General features: G+C 35.0%; 1 protein-coding gene across 1 annotated transcript in view; it reads left to right on the forward strand.

The window, feature by feature from the left end:
* LOC139138544 (pikachurin-like) overlaps positions 1-21,422 on the forward strand; it is a 75,068-nt gene that overhangs the window by 49,671 nt on the left and 3,975 nt on the right. Inside the window, exons 6-13 of the mRNA XM_070706962.1 lie at positions 1,423-1,648; positions 8,801-8,926; positions 11,151-11,388; positions 11,987-12,215; positions 16,786-16,966; positions 19,271-19,355; positions 20,617-20,760; positions 20,962-21,149. Of these exons, the coding sequence (XP_070563063.1) occupies positions 1,423-1,648; positions 8,801-8,926; positions 11,151-11,388; positions 11,987-12,215; positions 16,786-16,966; positions 19,271-19,355; positions 20,617-20,760; positions 20,962-21,149 (1,417 nt within the window). The remainder of the gene's footprint in view (positions 1-1,422; positions 1,649-8,800; positions 8,927-11,150; positions 11,389-11,986; positions 12,216-16,785; positions 16,967-19,270; positions 19,356-20,616; positions 20,761-20,961; positions 21,150-21,422) is intronic.

Consider the following 21,422-nt stretch of genomic DNA (forward strand, 5'->3'; position numbering starts at 1 on the left):
CTTATTTCTGACCAACTCCATATGGGATAAAAGTACCCAAATTCTAAAAATTATTTCTTCATTGTATTGGCATAAACATTTTCAGATTGTGTAGTTTGCCTGAAAAATGGTTACTGTTATAGCCCCTTGAAAACGTAAATATCACAGATATTATAAGTAAATTTTATAATTTAGCAAGTGTCCAATAACCAACTGGTGGTTAAATGGTATGATGTCTTCAACATTATGATTCACTGCATCTTCAATAGTTAATTTAAAATCTAAAAAATCCCTTACGCAAACATCCTTAACTTACCTTTTCAGTCCCTGTCATTTCCGACCCACTTTTCCCTTTGATAGGAGGGTAATCACACCATCAGAAGCAAAGAGCTTACAACGTGTATTAAAGCAGTTTAATGACAAAGATTGACTCATGGAATATCCATCAGTAATCTACTTTCTCAGGGGAATATCAAATCATAACCAAGGGCAATATCAACTTTGCAACATTAACCCCGCTGACTACAGGGTAGTATCAAACATTAACTGCATCTACCCCAGGGGAATATAAAATGTTGACCAGATTTGGACCAGCGATCTTCACCCAAGGAAATATGAAACATTACATCATGTCATCCTGTGGGGAATATCAAACATTAACAATGTCAGTCTCGGGCGAATATCAAAAATTAATTATGTCTGCCTTAAGGGAATATCAGATATCGACCCCAATAATACCTCAGGTCAATATAGAATATTAACTCGTGAAACCATGGGAATATAAGTATTAACCATGTCTTCCCTAGGTGGACATCAAACACTCGCATTTGCCTCATAAGCTTTTCAGTGTACTGTTATTACAGGGCCTAGCTTTGCTGAACGCTGACTCTCTGCAGAACCTTACCCTCAAAATTTAGTGAATAGTTTTATGGCTCACAATTTTTTCATTTAAAATGATGGGAAAGTCTACTTAATTTTCCCAATCTCAGATAACCTGAATATTAAAATAATTTACAAATGCTTTTAAAGTTTGTCTCCAGAGAGCTTATTGTGAAATCCAGGAAAAGTCAATGACCTTTCTTGACTGAGAATTCACCACCAATATACAGGAAACAAATCCAGAAAATCTCAGAATGTAAGAATCTGTATTGCATCCCTGATACAAATGGAAGTCTCAGAAACAGTTCTATACAGAAATGCTGATCATTGATATGCAAATATGAAAATAATCCGATCCCATATTTAATACCTCAATGCATAATCTTTTAAATATTGATTTCTTCTATCATTGCAAATGTGGCCAAGCATCAGTGAAAGTGAGAATTTAAAAATCAGTAATTATACTTTTTTCATGGAAAACTTCAACGTTGCATGGCTGTGATTTCATTTTTATCGCTTTTTCCTCCACGCATGAACGTGAACTGTGATTTTTTTCTTCTGAAGGGTTTGTACAACAGGATAACTCTTAGAGAACTCTTTTACCTTGGTGGATACAAAAACATCACAGCCATATCCAGGTACACTGGCATAGACAGAGGATTTGCCGGGTGTGTGAAGTCTCTCACAGTTAACGAACACCGCTACGATATGAGAAAACGCATTGAGAAAACAAACAAACGAGGACAGGTTGTGTCGCAGATTGGTGACATTCTGGAAGGCATGGATGTCGGTAAGTGGAATACTTGATTACAATGGGTGGAAGGTATCGCCATGGATACGGCGAAGTACCAACACTTGAAAAGAGACCGCATCCAATGGATGTCGTGACTGCATACAGAATAGCTAGGCGGCTTTTTTTGCAAACAGCCAATCTGAATCTTGTATGAATGATCCTGTACTACAAAAGAGTACAATGAATATGTCTGTAAGTGGAATATTCATACAGAATGGAGTGTTGATAATTGAAATTATCGGCCAAAATAAACACATTGCAAGTGAAAGAATGTCATCATTTGCTATTAATGGAATATCTTGTTTTATGAGAGAGAGGAGAAAGTACGCAAGAGTTTCTTCAATAAAATGCCTTCAAATATGCGGCATGCATTTCTATAATGTACAGATGGGTTTTTGGCCAAATTTTGCATTTTGGTTTTTACTGCTGGAGTGTGTTATTGGGTGTACGAATCTCTGTAAGTTCAAAAAAAATACATATTACATACATATATATATATATATATATATATATATATATATTTTTATATATATATATATATATATATATATATATATATATATATATATATATATATATATATATATATATATATATATATGAAATTGTATTATCTATGCTGCAACTTTGCTATACTAAAAGATCATAAACTGTGTGACAGGAATGTATAATATCAATGATATCAGATATATCTTTTCCTTTTGCTATCTCCTAGCTTTTAGAAATTTTTTTGCAGATTTTAAAGAAGCTATTTATTGAAGAAATCAATAATTTAGTATTTTCTGTTAACACAGAAATTTTGCTGACATTTTAATCTTCAAAAAGGTTTCTTCTGTGAATGTGTAAGAAGCATCAAGTCAGAAATATAATTTTTACATTGTCTTTTGCAGTGTTCAAGGTCACTTTAAATATAAATTGGTATTATTTGAAATTAATTGTTCCGTCACAGCTTGAAACAAACTGAAAGAGTGTACAGTCAGTAATACATACTTTTAACATTCATACCTATAGAACAGATAATAAAGCAATATTACAAAAAATTTGGGTGTCTACCACTCTGAGAAATATTAGCTGACAACTTGAACTGCAAAGATTGATGTAAAATACTGCAAGGTCCCAGTTGACATTCACATAAATTATCGTCCATAATCAATGATATTGAGATTCATGGTTAAATTATTGTATTATATAACTAAAAAAATGAAATAGAATCTGGCACGTTTAACTTCTGATGCAAATGTTTTACAGTTTATCAATCCCTACACAGAAACTACTTTGATGTATGTTGCAACGTGTTGACTTTTCGTTGAATAAACAGTGAGATATCTTGGACCAGACTGTCAACACCTCATATTACTCTTATCAAAGCCGCATAGTTCAAATCCTGACATGAATAAGATATACTGTATACTCAAAGAAAAACCATATCTATCACATTGTGATAAATTACCCTTGCTATCGAATTACAAGTAGGATGCCATTCTGTGTGGACAAAACATCCACGACTCAATAGGCAGTGATAACTTTGACATTTAGACATGCGACAGAAACAGAAAACTTACCAAGTGGTTGGTTGGTCTTTGGAAAGTTGATAAAAGGCAAAAAGAATCTACGTTCATTGATTTTATTCCTGTGTCTGTTTAAATGGTACAATCTGTTAGTTGGCGAAGGTCTCCACAAAGTAACCGTAGCTTCCAACACGTCACACAGCATAATGTGTTCCTGTACATTATAGGAGCAAGACTATATCTTAGTTCTATTAGACATTGAAAACAGTGACAGATTCAGACAGCTGTTTGTCACTCTGACCATATAAGTACTGCATATCAGCTTCTTTGATAGTGCTATCAATTTGGACAGATTAGTTAGTGTCATTCAGATCAGCTGGTCTACAAAAAGACAGTTTGTAAATTTTCATTGATTCAGCCTTGTACAACGGCTATAGTATCATGAGTATAAGTATTAGCACTTTGACAAGATGGCCACAGTGACACATATTATTGCATTTGCCGTTTAAAATTTACCGAAGCTTTGGTCAGGAACCGGCAAACCAGACGCAAACTGGCAAAATGAATACTTTATCTGTAATTGTCCTCTGTAGAAACTAGAAAATAAAAAGGTTTTGTGTCAATATCCTTGCCTGCTGTTAAGTGTAGGATGTAAAATTCATACAAAATACTGCGTGCATCATTAAAAACAGTGTTTATGAAAAGGCCATCCTAAGATCACAACTTTATGGTATTCAAATGTTTCCTATTCTTTCACCTCATAAGACAACAATCCTATTTTGTGCCTTTGATTAATATTTCAGAATTTATATGATTATTAATATTCTTGATTTAAAGCAAAGAGCTAGTACTCAAAAATATAGAGAATTTCATAGAAAACAGGAAATCACCTGTCATAAAATTTTGTCAAGAATTTTATCATAGTATTTCACATGGTCAATATTGTAAGCTACTGTCAATTTACTGTAAATTTCCACCTGTACGGTGTGTAAATGTCAGAGTCCTATTGTAAGAAAATCCAGTAGCATAAATGCAGCCTAAGGGAAGTTTGACAAAGCTTCTGTTTTTGTGTAGTCATTTGTACCATACCGTGTTTCTCATGTCACTGAATTAGAAAACGATACTTGCAGTATATACTCTCTCAATTCTGTGATATGATACTTTGTCAGATAGTGTTGAGAATATTTTATGACTATGAAACTGCTATTTGTATTGTTTTCACTTCATACCACTCATTGATGCATATACCGGTATTAAGATGATGATTATGCAACAAAACCGCACTACAGACATGAAATAACTTAATCCTATTCATTCTGTGTCAATTGTTTTGCTGAAGAGCGAGATCATCCCCGTTTGCCGATGACACTTGTTTTTGACAAAAAAAGCGTCTTACATGCTTCAGCAGGCTCAGCAAGACAGCACATGAAATAATACATCCGTCACCTCAGATACTTTACTGCTGAAATGAGTTAGGACTTCCCATCTCAAGCAGATTATTGTCAGTATATTATTACATGGTAATCCTAGCTGGAATTCCTTGTTGTGTATGGGATGGGTTGAAATTCTTGCCATTTTTATCGTCTGCTCTGACAAAAGGTCGGAATTGTAAGGTCATGACCTACGACCAAACACCCAACTCACAACAAAGTAGCCCCAAAGGTGTTACATTGTATGCAGATTGTGTTCTTTCCTCCCTTGTCCAAAAAATGCAATATTTTCATTGCTTTATGATTATATGCAACAATTCCTTGTATCAATGTGATGAAAATTAAAAGTAAAAAAGTAATATACAAACTACAATATACAAAAATTACCAGCGAATAACCATGAACCAAAAATAAAACAAATATTAAAAGGAGTGCAATAATACTAAAATGAATTGTAAACCTTAAGCTGCCCTGGTGTTAAATCTTGTATGTATACTTATCTGATTTGAGTTTAGACACTGTCACTGCACAGATGAATATTGACAGTGAAAATATATCTTTCATGTACACAGCGTATTCTGCACTTTTTCCTCTGGTTTGATGTGTTTTCATTGTTCTACGGATTGATTGGCTCTTTGCATGTACAGATACGATGTCATAGTGTGTTAAACTCTGGCACTGATTATCAAATTCTTGAAGAACTGCAAAATTCAGGGGCCCACACAAAAGGGCAAGTTTGTACAACATGCTTTCAAACGTTCTCTCAGTTGTAACTGCAAAATGTATGTGTTTGCCCTGAGGAAAGTAATTGATGAAGTTTGGAAAAGCAAAGACCCAAAATAACCATGACATTGCTTTCTATGTGAAATCGATTTCTTTCATTCTGTTTTTGATCCACACATCAGTTTGTTAAACACACAATGATATGCATTCAAATGATATGTCAATACATTGTCAACACAGTTTCCGGCTGTTTTGTGTTTTCTTGAATATCCATATTAACTTTCAGCTTTGGTCTAGCCCATGACTTCCTTTCATAAAGTAGAATTGATGAAACGAAATGCAGCAATCAGTTCATACACTGTGTTTATCCAACATATCAGTGAAGAAAAATGAGACTGCAAGCAATCATACAAAAGTGATACGCATTTCATGCAGTGAAAAAAGTTCACTTTCTGCATTCGTCTGTTTTGCATGAACTACAGAGGGCTCCCTATAGCATCTCCAACTTTGAATGTGGCAGTACAGACTGTACTGCAGAGTCTTTCATACATCAACCAACCAGCCAACTCCATTTTCCATCAAAGGGGTGACAGCATTACAATGGACTAGACATTAATGTTTAGGGGTCAAGTATGATACATGTTATAGTCATCACATACAGATTTTTATGTCTGACCTTTAGTATTGCATCTTGCTTGGTCACAGCATATCACAGATTCCATGTTGGTATATAAAGCTATTTGAGTAGTTTAGACACAAAATGTAAGATTTATTTTTTGTTCTTCAGTCCTTATTGAAAATAAAAATTGGCAGTTTATGAGAATTTATTACAACAGTTTACGAGAAGGTCGAAAACAAAAAGAGAGAGGTGAATATTAGGACCTTGTTTATGAGTGATAATACTATACCTTAAAGCCCTCCATGACATTCCTGATGTAATTTGATATATAATAGCATCTCAGATGATGACCTACGCGGTTGCTCAGTACATATCTGAAATACCTTGCATTGTCATCACCAGTTTAAACGCAACCTGCCTGTGTTGTGTCTTCAGAACAGCTGTCGCCAGCCATCACAAATAACAAATGACACAGTGAATACCCTGTCTGCAAAAAACAAAATTCAGAACCATTAAAAACTAAACAATGAGGAAGTATACATAACACAAACTTCTAAAAATATATTCGAACAATGAATGCTTGAATAGCATTTCACTAGAGAAAACAAGGTGATAAAGTAGTTTCCGTATTTCAAAGCAATGGGATAGCACTGCCGTAAGCATATTTCAGTTTTTTTGTATTTTTCCTTTACTTATTTTTGTTTCTATTCTCCTTTACCTGAAAGAATGTTACTATAATAAAATGGCCATTATGTTGCTTGTCAAATAAGCCCTTGTGTTTATGATGTTGAGGGCGCCCTTCTAGCATCTATCACTGGCATCATTGATACGTTTAACCATAGACCCTAGAGAAACAGTCTGTGGCTTAATTGGTATCTCTGAATTAAATTCACTTTGACATTATGTTGGTATTTATTGAAAGCTTGAATTTATTGTGTGCAACATCTGCACATAACGTCATTGCAATTAGAAAAATAATCAGAATGACTTGTCACAAAATGTCAAACCAGAAATAATTTTAAATTGAAAGTGACAACACAGAGATATCTTTATTCCACAGTGACCTTGTGTCAGCAATCTTCATCAAGTTATTGATCGCCAATGTAAATATGCATTAGATATTAGAGTGGAATTTGTTTCAAAGTAAAAATATTGATTCTGTTGTTTACTCTTATGTCCAATCCATTATCAAATTTAAGCACCAGTCATTCTATGCTTTATGTTTACTCTGCCTTGTTTATCAAATTTGTCCATGCTGTATGAAACCAACTAAGTAATTACGTCCTTCTGTAGATTCAAAATATGATATCAATAATATGTGTGGAAAAATTTTGAATTGAATATATACAGCAGATGTTCTGTTTACTGTATTAGCTGTGTATATTATCAGAAAACTTTTGTATTTTATTCAAATGCAACTTTTTCAGCAGATACCTATACAGCATGTGCTAAGAAATATTTTAGTCATGACACTTACGTAAGCAGAGACAAACCTATCTACAATGTTTTCTTCCATCGTGTATATTTTGTACTCTTTCATTTAACCTACCATTCATTGACTTAACCCTGTGAGTGCTGCAATTTTTCCGACCAAAATTATAGTGTGCAACATTTTACCAATTTTGTGAATTTTTCTATAATTTTTTGACAATTTTGGACCAAATGCACATCACATTTTATTGGCTTCAGATTTATATCAAAATTTTAGCAACAATTAGAAAAAATTGACTGGTGTATATTTTGATAAAGGCGACAAAAATTGACTTTGGCACTCAAAGGTTAAGATTCATCATACTTGTGCAGCATTGGAATAAAATTAGAGTATGATCTGTGGTATAGTTAGTATATGTATTAGTAGTGCCATGAAAATACAGAAGATTGTTGTAATTGGTCTGTCAAAGAGACATGACATAAAATATCTGAGAGTAACTTCTGTTACTGGCATAGCGTTTTTCAACAGAAACAGACTACACTGTGACGTACCTGCATTTCTGACATTTCACGATAATTCTTCCATTCATTCCAGACTGTGAAACTCATTATAGTGAATTCATGAAAGCTTTAGCTGGAAGGTAGCCATCTGTCATGTGTACTGCGACCTTTTCCTTCAAATCAATTCATACAAACATTTGTATAAGTGGCTGTGTTCTGAGTATTATTTTAGCTTTTAGGTATGGTGCTACAATGTGGGCTAAAATTTACTGTACACCATGTATACTGAATAATTCTAATAATATGAGTCACCATACTCGGTCTCAAACTTGAAGTACTCTGAACTTTCACTTATTTGCTTGGCCACGCAGTGCTTCCATACACAAAGAAACTGAGGCTAGGCCTATGTTTCAACGACAATCCTTCCTCCATACACACCAATGTATGCTTTTCAAACATACTTAGCCTCAGATAGCAGAATGTCAAATAGGGGTACCACTGAAATATTTGCCCTGGCACAGTTGTCTTCAAAGAAGATTTAATACATTGAACACAGGATTGTGTCAGTATACTCTCAAGTTAATGTCCTAATTTTTTAATCATGTGATTTTGATGACTAGTTCCTGATGTACCAGAATAAATACTCATATTTATGTATATATTGAATAAATATTGATGTCTAAATAAAAGGTCATTTTAATAGCAGTTTACCTCCATTTAAATTCTGATTTGAACTTTTGATTTTGATGACTAGTGCCTGATGTACTACAATAAATCATTTAGTAATTTATCTCCACTGATTTTCTAAAAGGAAAAAAACTGCATACAAACTATTCTGATAGAGGACTTGTTCATCTTCTTCAAATACAATTTGTCGAATATCATGTTTGTTGACTAACAATCATTCGTTTTCTTACTGTATCAACCTTCGTTTCAGGTGAATGCAGTAGCAGTGTTTGCAAGAACGTGACTTGCCATGGAGGTGGTACCTGTCTTACTGATTCAGTGGATACCTACATCTGTCTCTGCCCTCTTGGAAGAGCCGGTATTCACTGTGAACAAGGTGATGAACTTCCCTTGTACAAATTTTGAGTTTGGACTGATAAAAACAAAAAATAATGAAGTTTGACCTGTAGAGGGCAGTAGATTAACTTGTTCATCAATCACAACATTTGTCCAGTGATGTTCTGTCAGAGACTGACTATAACTTTAACAAGTCATCGTTGATGACACAGTCCCCACTTGTTAATGGGTGCTTTGATTACAGGTCCTCAGAGAGGATAGAGTCCTCTTCATTAGGTCTGTGATAAAAATACTTTTGAATAAATTCGCTTGATACATGTCTGAGTTGTAGTTCAGGAGATGAGAAAATCGTAATAAAATGGCCACATGACGGCCATATTGGATTGAATCACAAAACAAATCAATGTGCATATGTATGACATAGGTCAATGTCCTTGTACCAAGTTTGAATAAAATTGGTTGAGATATGCCTGAGTTATGGCTCTGTACATGAAAAAATCGTAACAAAATGGCCGCATGGCGGCCATATTGGATCGTATCACAAAACAAATTGATGTGTATAGCTATGACATTGGTCAATGTCCTTGTACCAACTTTGAATAAAATCTGTAGAAACATGCCTGAGTTATAACTCTGTACATGAAAAAATCGTAATAAAATGGCCGCCTGCTGGCGGCCATATTGGATCGTATCACAAAACAAATCAATGTGCATATGTATGACATAGGTTAATGTCCTTGTACCAATTTTGAATGAAATTGGTTGAGATATGCCTGAGTTATGGCTCTGTACATGAAATAATCGTAACAAAATGGCCGCCTGGTGGCCATATTGGATCGTATCACAAAACAAATTGATGTGCATAGCTATGACATTGGTCAATGTCCTTGTACCAACTTTGAATAAAATCTGTAGAAACATGCCTGAGTTATGGCTCTGTACCCCGGTACATGAAAAAATCGTAATAAAATGGCTGCCTGGCGGCCATATTGGATCGTATCACAAAACAAATTGACATGCATATGTATGACATAGGTCAATGTCCTTGTACCAACTTTGAATGAAATTGGTTGAGATATGCCTGAGTTATGGCTCTGTACATGAAACAATCGTAACAAAATGGCCGCCTGGCGGCCATATTGGATTGTATCACAAAACAAATTGATTTGCATAGCTATGACATTGGTCAATATCCTTGTATCAACTTTGAATACAATCTGTAGAAACATGCCTGAGTTATGGCTCTGTACATGAAAAAATCGTAATAAAATGGCCGCCTGGCGGCCATATTGGATCGTATCACAAAACAAATTGATGTGCATATGTATGACATAGGTCAATGTCCTTGTACCAATTTTGAATAAAATCAGTTGAAACATGCCTGAATTATGGCTCTGTACATGAAAAAATCGTAACAAAATGGCCGCACGGTGGCCATATTGGATCGTATCACAAAAAGAATCGACGTGCATATCTATGACACTGGTCAATGTCCTTGTACAAACTTTGAATAAAATCAGTTGAAACATGCCTGCATTATGGCTCTGTACATGAAAAAATCGTAATAAAATGGCCGCCTGGCAGCCATATTGGATCGTATCACAAAACAAATCGACGTGCATCTGTATGACATATGAAGTAATCCTTGTACCAAGTTTGAATGAAATCGCTTCAGGCATCTCTGAGATATCTGCGTGAACGGACGGACGGACGCACGGACGCACGCACGGACGCACGCACACACGCACGGACATGACCAAACCTATAAGTCCCCCCGGACGGTGTCCGTGGGGACTAATAATGCAGTATGTTATGTCAGATCAATACACAAAGGATTGGTAGAGTACAATTTCTCACCTGAGAAATTCTGGACATGCACTGCAGGTTTCATATTTCAATAATTGCATTGTCAAGTTCTGCAGTTTCCTGACCGTTTATCTTAATAAAAGTCAAAAGTTAGGGTCAGTACAAAACTTTCACAAACTTGGAAAGAACCATCACAAACTACACCTTAAAATGTGCAATGGAAAGTGTCAAATGTTATCCGCAAAGTCCATAAGATCCTACACTGTGAAGTTGAATTCATCACATAGCCTGTATGCAAGACGTCATTATCCCATAGCCAAAATAAATGTGCCTTTCATCCTTGATTCCACAAAATTGACAATGAGGAAATTGAAAGGCTGCTAGCATTCATGTTGTTCAGGGTAGTGATATTAATACCTTAGCATCAGCTGATTTCAACTTTGTCCTTTTATTTTCAGAGATCACAATTCACATTCCATCATTCAGTGGAACATCATACATGACATACGAAGGTTTGAACAACACCAAGCTGTCATACCTGGAAGTTGAAATCATTTTCCGACCCAGAACACCAAATGGCTTGATACTCTACGATGCCCTCCGTACTGACACTACGGGTGATTTCATTTCCCTGGCTATGTCTGGTGGTCATTTGGAGTTCAGATTTGACTGTGGTACAGGACCAGCTATTGTAAGGCAAGCTGCGTACAGTCATTATCGCAAGGACAATGATATAAATATCATTAAAATTGAATACCGATAGTTACCAGTTAGCAAAATTTGTCACAGTCCTTTGATAAGCATAGCTTCACTATTTTAAGGTCCCAGTATAAATAAAGTTGATGGGCAAACAACTTTTTGTACTATTAGAGAATTTTCTAAAATTTTCTGGTATCTAGTATTTAGGGGTGGATGGGAGCTGATACTTTGACTCTCAAATTTTTTCAAAGTGCTGTGCTTTTTTGTGTGTGTACTCATTTTAAAGCTTGTGCAGAAATTAAGTTTTTGCCAGCTTGTTTTCATGAAAATTGAAATTAATTTTTTATTCCTTATCAAGTTGAGTAGGGCCATTTTGAATTTGAAATATTGGTAAATTTTGCGTCATTTGTTTCTCTCTTCTGAAAATAAGCTGCGGACCTGTGATGCTTAATCTTGATTTTAGAACAGAATGGTTTAAAGTTTCGCGCACAAAATTTGAGCAAAAATTTGAGTCTTTCAGTTTCATTTAACATAATACCTCGTGGCCTGTATCATCTACTCCGCTAAATACTGAGTGATTCCTTCTATGCTCTAGATCTCACAGCAACCTGACCCTTGATGAATGGCATGTGGCCGTGTTCTCCAGAACAGGTCTGGAAGGTATCCTTGAACTTGATGATGAGCCAGCTGTCAAGGCCAAGGCAGAAGGAGCGTTCACACAGACATCATTCAGCACTGATCTGTACCTGGGTGGACATGATAACTGGGACGTAATGGCCAAGTATGCTGCAGTCAACTCATCATTCATTGGTGATGTGCAGAAGGTAATTGTCAGTTACATTGATTCTCTCCTCAAAATCTACCCAATTTATTTAATTTTGGTACTAATTTTTCAAAAAAAATTACTTTTGACTGTAAAAACACTCACTTTGACACAATAGCAGTACTATTCTTACACTGTTCTTTTTTATTTAGATGTCTATAAAAGTGGAATAATTTCCTATTTTGATAAAAAATTGTTTTTAGAAAGGTATGTATTATCACAAATCGGTCAATGATACTATTGCATAGCCTGATTCTGGATGTGACTTCAGTCACAGAATGTAATCTGACATGACTGACAAAAGACTGCAGTGTTGATCCAACAACATTTTTGAGGATGGAACAGTCTCCTGCCATTGTGAATAGTATCTTGAATTTATATTCATAGAAACACAGCTCTTAGTCTGCAGTCAGGACAAGACACTGTTATCACAAGATGAAGATTGTTGAGATCATCATATCATCATACTGTCATTCTGTTGTGTCAACGATGGCAGTGTTCTGATGACATACAGTTAAAATATAGAATATCATAAACTTATGATATCAAATACAAGTGATGTAAACTATCTGCTCTCTGTCTCTCAGTGAGTACATGTGCTACGTCCCAGTACCATCACCAGGGCACGGTGATCACATGTCTGATAATGAGGCTGAGCACTTACCCTTGATTAGTTGAAAACGTTTATTATTTGAAAACTTTCAATGAGCTGTTGACTTTGGAGGATAGTAAATATACAGTTAATGGGAATTTTTTTTTAATTTCATGGCTGAGCAGTTATTTGTGCCTTTTGTATAATAATTTCCTCTTGTATCATTTCCACACTTTCCACAATCAAACATGTCATTTAAAGTTTGTGTGTGTCAGCCTTTTTGTCAAATTGGCTGAAAAAAGAGGGGTATTGCAAAGGTCAGGATGCTATGCATGGCAGAATATGTGACATGTGATATGTGAAAGATCGCATGTATGCCTTATTAAATGAAGATCATGTCATGGCCATCTTTCTGCTTGTCAGAATTTCTGACAATTCTGCATGTAAACATGTTGCTGTGTTGGAAGGTGGATTTTGTGAAATTCATTGAAACACAAAAAATACAATAGAAAACCAAGTTTCTTCATCATTTTTGTCAGAGATATCGGATAAGAAACCTTTTTAAATTTTTTTGCCGAATGCTGAAATGCTCACCAGCATCTCACGGATCATATTTTTTGACACATTTTTGAACACCAAAAACATAAATGAGCATCGCAGTATCTGTACATAGATTTGAAGTGCATGATTTCAGAGAATCAAACAGTCCTGCTGATCATCAATCTCCTGCACTTAATTGGCTTCAAGACCATCAAGACGATCCAGACCACTTCCCAAGTTGCTGGCTCTACAGTTTTAAAATACTTTCTCCGGTTTATTTTTAAAAAATAAAAAAGCTTGACGAGGGAAAATTTTGTGTGTTTGAAGATTGTTGAAAGTCAAGAATGTTTACTGTGCTTGTCAGCAAGGTGCACCAGTACATTTCACGGTTCACAGCTATCATTTATCATTGGTAGTATCCATTTACAACAATGAGAAGAGTTTAGGTAGTATGCGCCTCAAAAGTGAAAGACTTAAACCTTTGCTCTAATTTTCCTTAAGCTATATTTCAACCATTCTCTTTCAAAATCAAGAATAAAAACCAGGGGTCATCGTTCAAATTTTGGTACCAGTGAAACAAATTAAGTATATTTGAAATTCAAAATGGCCGCCATCCCTGTGTTAACTCTATGGAGAAAAATAATTTTTTTTTATTTTCAAAAAACTAAGCTGGTGAAAACATTTCTTACACCAAGAGCTTTGAAATGAACAGCCACAAGTGTTAGATCAGGAAAGAATTGTAAAAGTTTGAGAGTCCAAGTAATTCTCTTCCAGGCGCATTCTACCTTAAGGTGGTTGGAAAGGCTAGAGCGTCAGTTATAAATTTCAAAAAAACTATTAAAATATAAAAGTAGTCAACATTCTCTGTGGAATAAAAAAAACTAGACATTTGGGCACAAAGGCATTGCAGAGTTATAGCCTGTTAAAACTTCTGAAAAACTGACCAAATAAGAAGAAGTTGGGGAGTCCTTAGTGTATTAACCATGGTAGAGGTCCCCTAGCTTTTAATAAAATGTTTGAAAAGGGAAAGTCATTATTTACTGTTTTTCAGAAAAGTTTGACAAGGCGGTGCTGGCATTCAGAGTGAGTGACTGCTATTGTAAATGCATTTTTAGATTCTTTGAGTGTCAAAGAGGTGTCAAAAGTGAGATTAACCAAAAAAAATGCTTTATGATTTCAAAAGAGGGGTGCAAATATGGCTTGTTTTCAACATTTTTGACAGAATAACAGTTTTCCTACATAATTGTATACCAATTTAATCCAACCTTTGAAATGAGATATGGACATGGAATTTTTACAGCCTATTAACAAGGTTACAGATAAGATTTGTACGGCACAATTTACCTGTATTTGAAGTACTTTTTGAAAAATCACATTTTGAAATTTGAAAGAATTTTTAATAATTTTTTGATATATAAACCCATGTAAAATCATAAAAACAAATTTTATTTACAAATCCTGCCGTACAAATCTTACAATAAATAGTGTCAACATATTTATAACTAATTTGGTAATATTAATACTATCCAATTATTATAAAATTCAAATATGTAAAAAAATATGAAAAATTAAATTTTAATATTTACTGGTGTCATATTTCAAAATCATGGCTGCAAATATACAATTTTTATATTCTTTGGAGAAAATATTAACTAAGGGAGTTATCCTTAAAATTTGAACCAAATATCTTGATTCTAACACTTGAAACTTGACATTAACTCTGAGAAAAGAATTGGTGCAAAAATAGCCTTTCCAACCACCTTAATACAGGTCTTAATCAAAATAAATGTTTAAAGAATAACAAATTATTGCAGTGTAATCTGCAATTACCAATAACCAAAGATTCACCAAAAAAAAATTTTGAGTGTATGAGAATAAAAGTAGCAAGTCCAAAGCATTTTTTTTTAATATTAAGGGGTATTTATAGAAAAATGATGTGTACAATATTCCATTCCAACATTTCAGTGTATATAACAATTGTATTTGATTGATGAACTTTATTGTTAATGAAGCATGGAACATTAAGTCTGTGTTGCCAAAACAAAGGCACAAAATATCAGTATGTTTTGAATGGACCAGCTTTTGTGATCAACTGACCCATGCAGGAACCATGCTTGAATGAGTAATTTGACATTTCCAGATCAAGGAGACTGATATCGGAAATTAAGGCACACATTTACGAGCAAAATAAGTCACTCAAAAAGTGTATTTTAATTTTCTAAAGCAGCCATTTAGTTTTATTACTTGTTCATCACACAGAGACTTGTAAATATTTGATATGCTCTACTGCTTCCTGTCTTTGATGACATGATGTCAGGATAAGAAAATTGTGTGATATTTAGCAAACTGTGCACTCCATGCCAAACACAGAAGCTAGATTGTCACCCTGGGAAGACATCCCATCATGCCACGTACTGCCTGATCTGTGCTAGTGCCAAGGAATTTACAAGTGCTCAACTGTTACAGTTTGACAACAAATGTAACACATTCACTTTTCACCAATTCACCCTGTCAAAAGATGGTCAACCACTCTGTCATATTATTTTCCTGTAAAGAGGTCCATAATCACCACTGATAACAGTGGCTTTGGCCCAAACCATGGTCAATGTGGTGAAAGGGTTAAAAACTCAAAAGTAAACTTCTGTATGCAAACCTATAATCTGTTGATTTTTTTGAAGAGCTCCGGTTATGAATGTCTCCCACTGTTGACAATTAATTTTTTGACATGTTTAAAAGCTACCGCTGTAACTTTTACATTATAAAAGCTTTTTTGCTTGATTGATATCAGAGAGGTCTTATAGTTGTACTTAGGATATTTGAAATCAATTACTTCTGTGATATCCTTGATGAAACACTGAATAAAAGATACACAAGTGCCAAATATACCCCATGATTTGATAAATGAACTAACGTATGGAGAGAATCTGTAGCTGTTGTGGAACGGCCAGAAAGCAGTCAAACAGATACCTTGCTTTAACTATCAAACATACTTAAGATAAATTATCGATATAATAACAAATATAATGTAATGGGAACTGTGGAAAAGCAAAACTATTAACCCTTTGAGTGCCAAAGTCAATTTCTGTCGCTTGTATAAAATATACCTCAAGTCCATTTTTTTCGCCAAAATTTCGCTAAAATATCAAAGCCAATGAAATGTGATGCCCATTTGGTCCAAAATTATCTAAAAAATACTGAAAAATTCTTAAAACTTTCGTAAAATGTTTCACTAAAATTTTGGTGGGAAAAATTACAGCACTCGGTTAACCTGAATTAAGTTGTAAGATAGGACATTCACAATTGAAAATAAATGCACAGCAATATTTAATTTTGCCGATAAACCAAGCTTTTCTGTGGATGCTTTTTTCATTGTTCAAAGTGTTGTAATTTTAAGATACCTTTCCATTCTTACATCTCTGATATTACCCATTCCTGTCAGGTTGTCATCAACGACAAACCGCTGGATCTTGTGGAGCATGCGCTGGCCGCCATCAACATCATCAATGCTGACCACCCATGTGTGGGCGCTCCATGTCAACATGATGGAGACTGTGTACCGAACCATGATGTCTACACATGTGACTGTCACCTTGGATACGAAGGAGACAACTGTGAGAATGGTGAGTTTGTCTTCTTAATGCCATCAGTGCTATCTGCTTAGTATAGGGAATTACTGAAACTGTTTCTTCTTATTGTGTGATAGCGGACATACCATTTACCACAGCATCTAAAGTTGTAATTTTATCATTCTGGTATTTCAAGAATTAGTTATCATTGGTCATTCTATTTGAACAATATATCAATACCAGTATTTTCAACCACACCAGTCAATATACTGGAATTATTCCATAAAGTCTGAAATTCTAGATTCAGTCTGTGCTGTATCAAAATTTAGTTTTCTGATAGTTAGTAGTAGTTAGTAGTATATCAAGTATGAAATAAAAGTGTTGTGATGAGGAGGACAATGAAATAACTCATGAATGCAAAAACATTGAAAGAGAAACCTGGGGAGCAAATTACATTATTCTAGTTGTTGTTGTTGTTACTTTTTTCATATTTTCATTTACTAATCAACTTCAAAATTATAAGAAAACAATCAGGAGGCAACTTGTCCAAAAATAAACAAAAAACACTTTCTGTCAGTTGATCGTGATGCTACCTTGTTATGATTACTTGCATCTCTGTGTTTTTCCAACCTAGCAGGAGCATAATGAAATTAAAGATAATCTATCAATTCTTTGACTTGAACAGGCAGCCCATTAGTTCCAGTATATGAAATGTGCTTGCTTTTCATTTCCGCACAGAGCCACTGTCAAACTCATCATTGATTTATTTTCTTTATACAATATTGTCCACAGTGTACATACCATCTCTGGAGTCTAATAAAGAATGAAACAGTGGAGTATTCTTAATGAGATCAAATAACAAATTCCACTTCATTTCCCTTGTTCTGTTCTCGTGAAGTCTTTTATACCTGCAAGTACATCCACTCTGTTTAATATTGTGAAGCCTTTTATGCATGCAAGAACATCCACTCTGTTTAATATTGTGAAGTCTTTTATACCTTCAAGAACATAATAATTAGACATGGATTGTGACTTGTTATCAGCCAGAGGTATTCTTAATGAGATAAATAATACCTTTCCCCTCAAGCTCATATCCCAAATAGTTCTAATAGTGTTGGGGACACAATGAGACACTGTAGATGGTATTCATGGTTCAAAATAATATACTAATTAAAATCTAAAGCAGTTGTTATTCACAATACATATGAATGAAGTTCTGAATTGACCCAACGAAATGCATTATACATTGTTGTAATAAATTCTTTTGAATTTGTGATGAAATGAAATTTACGTTCTGCTGATAAAAACAAGGAAAATGTTTGAAAATTGAACATGCCAAGTGGACAGTGTTTTTGACATATTTTTCCAATTCTTTGCTGGCCTGCTGCTTTTGTGAACTCCGCTTTAAGTCTGTACAGCAAACAAACTTTTCACCATCTTTTTTTTTTGTGGAAATGAACAGTTTAATTTTTCCTTGTAGAGTTTACACAGGGCATAGCAACCGCTATAAATTTTAAATAATGATAACTTTTAAGCAATGTGTTTCTCTAACCCAAAGTTTTACATGATTAATCCCTGATTTTATTTTGGATTATGAAAGAGAACAATTTAAAGTTTTCTTGAGGAAAGTGTAACCTAAATTTTAAAAACTTCCCATTTCATTTTGCATATTACTTAAACAAAGCTGAACAGTTGTCCAATGTCAAATCTGGTAGCTCCAACATGTTACTGAAAGTATTGGCTTTTACTCAAAATTATTGACCCGTCAATGAAATGTTGATGTTTGGACAGCCGTACCATATAGTTTTAGCACAAAATTTATCATATTTCTTGGTTCCTCTGAATATTATTTATGCAACAGGACTTATTTCAAGGGTTACCAGAGCCAGCAGTCTCACTGCACATTTGACAAACGACAATTCACACATGCAGTGACCTTTTCCTTCAAGAAAATAATTCTGCAAAATCTGAACTTGTCTTGGATTTACACTTTCTTCCATGACACCAAGTGTCTCACAAAATTAAAACTAAAATTAAAGTCTACAAACAAAGACAGTGCATGAATACGGTGTGTGAAAAATGTGGTAACTATACAAAATGCTATTGTGGCCTGGATAAGATATGAGAAGACTATAGATATGCCTAGCCTTAATTCTATCATCAAGACACACTACATAGAGTATGCCTAGATGTGTGCACAATTGTAATGATACGGTTTAATTTCATTGTCATGACCAAGGTTGAAACTACACAAGAATACTAGTAATTGTATACTGTTCTCAGTTCACAGTATGTTCACAGTATATGACAGAAATGACCAACATGATGACTGTTTTTTTATTTCTGTCATGTCAACAGAACTGTTATTCTCTGATGACGCCAAAGAGTTTGAATTCCACGGAAGAAGTTATCTACACCTCACACATCCAGATCTCTTAAAAAGGTAAGATAATTTATTTCGTATCGTTAAATGACAAGTGTCATAACATGTTGCTCAGGTCAAGTATCTCAATGTCTGTATGAAAATGTACAAGGCAGTGTAATTTGGTGTGAAACAATACCTTTGGTAAACCAGTTGTACAAACCAAATGTGATATTTTTTTTAGCTCACATTTGGTGTACCAATGTGAGGTTATTGTATGAGCTGAATCAGTTCATTTGCATGTCTGTATATCTGCATATCTGCATTTGATTTGCATGTCTGTATATCTGCATATTTGTGGGTATGTGTGGATGTATGTCCGTCACACACAAAGGCTCCCATACCGCCAAAGCTACCATCTCAGTATTTGGTGTACAGGTAGATGCAGGGGTTGAGATGTGAATTTGTTCAAATGAACACATCAGTGTCAAAAATGTGCAAATGAGGTAAGAAAAAGTGAAATCCTGCAAATGTGCAGGAGGCATGCCAGTGAAGAACAGGCAAACTCCACTGATCTTGACTCATTTCCTGTCATTGTTTATAAACTGTTACATATTAACAGACCAGCTGCAACCATAGAGAGTAGATGGGGGAAGACCGTTTATACTAAACTAAGAGGGGCTTGTTTCTGCTATGCATGTTGCTAAAGTTGACCTCCAGTACCTAAAGTTAGACCTTAAGGTAGAACGCACCTCGGGGACAGACATTCGGGCTCTCAAACTTTTACAGTTCTCTTCTGATATACCACATGTGGGGGTTCATTTTAAAGCTCTTGGTGAAAGAAAACTTTTCACCGGCTTAGTTTTTCGAAATTCGAAAACTTTTATTTTTCGCCATAGAGTTAACACAGGGATGGCGGCCATTTTGAATTTCTAATATCGGTAAATCTTGGGTAATTTGTTTCTCTAGTACCAAAATTTGCACGGTGACCCCCTATTTTTATACTTGATGTTGAAAGAGAATGATTGAAAGATTCCTTGAGGAAAGTTAGTGCAAAAGTTTAAGTCTTTCGCTTTCGAGGTGCATATTACCTTAATTACTTTTGTCATTCATGTTTTTCTGGTTTAAATATTTCTTGTTGTTTTTCTGGTTGTACTGTGCAGAAATCATTGCCATAACATCAACGTAGAATTTTCCTCCACTGAACAGATAGAAACAACATTTATTGTTGATCATTGGTAACCCATACTGGTATATACCAATTCTGATCAAATTTGAGCGACACCGTATAATTGCGGTATTTTTACTTCATGTCCTCTCCTTTCTGTCTCAATTGTTGTAGGGTGACCGGTTCAAAGATTGATGTGAAGTTGAGTTTTAAAACAACACGTAGCGATGGATTGATATTGTGGACAGGTCAGGACGTCATGACCAGGTCCAGTGACTATCTAGCCCTGGGTCTGGAACAAGGTCACCTCAAATTCAGGTGAGGTAAAACTACATATATGCCAATCGTGGTTGTGTTTTGGCGTGTTGAATCAAAGAATTCTGTGACCAAGCATTTTTACACAAACTATTTCCTATTTGCCATGATTTCTGGTAGTGGATAGTAAACAAACGCTATAGCCTCATGGCTGCATGGCTAGGTATTATGTGTTCATTTTCTTACTATCTCACTGCTCAACAGCTATAATCTTGGAAGTGGAGAGGCTGTTATCATCAGCAATCATACAGTCACTGATGGTGAATGGCATAGAGTTCATCTACACAGGGAAGGCAGAGAGGCTACACTTACAGTGGACAGTGTCAACACAGTCACAGGCACATCTCCAGGCAGACTCAAACAGCTTAATACCAACAATGGTCTCTACCTAGGTAAGTCGGTGTATCATGAAATGTGTTCTTTTTAACATCTACCTTCCAGTCAAACATGACAGCTCATCTGTGTATGTATCTAGTCATTTTGAGGAACAGAAATATTAAGTTGATTGCATTTTTAAGAGAGTATTACATGTGACATGTGTGAGCAAAGATAGCACATGCAATGTGACTACTCCATAAGATCAGAAATTTATTACAGTTCTCATACCACACATGATATTCCAACCTGAAACCCAAAAGCTATAACTATTTAAAGGAACTATCTGT

The sequence above is a fragment of the Ptychodera flava genome, chromosome 8 (assembly GCF_041260155.1).
Source record: "Ptychodera flava strain L36383 chromosome 8, AS_Pfla_20210202, whole genome shotgun sequence".
Classification (NCBI taxonomy): domain Eukaryota; kingdom Metazoa; phylum Hemichordata; class Enteropneusta; family Ptychoderidae; genus Ptychodera; species Ptychodera flava.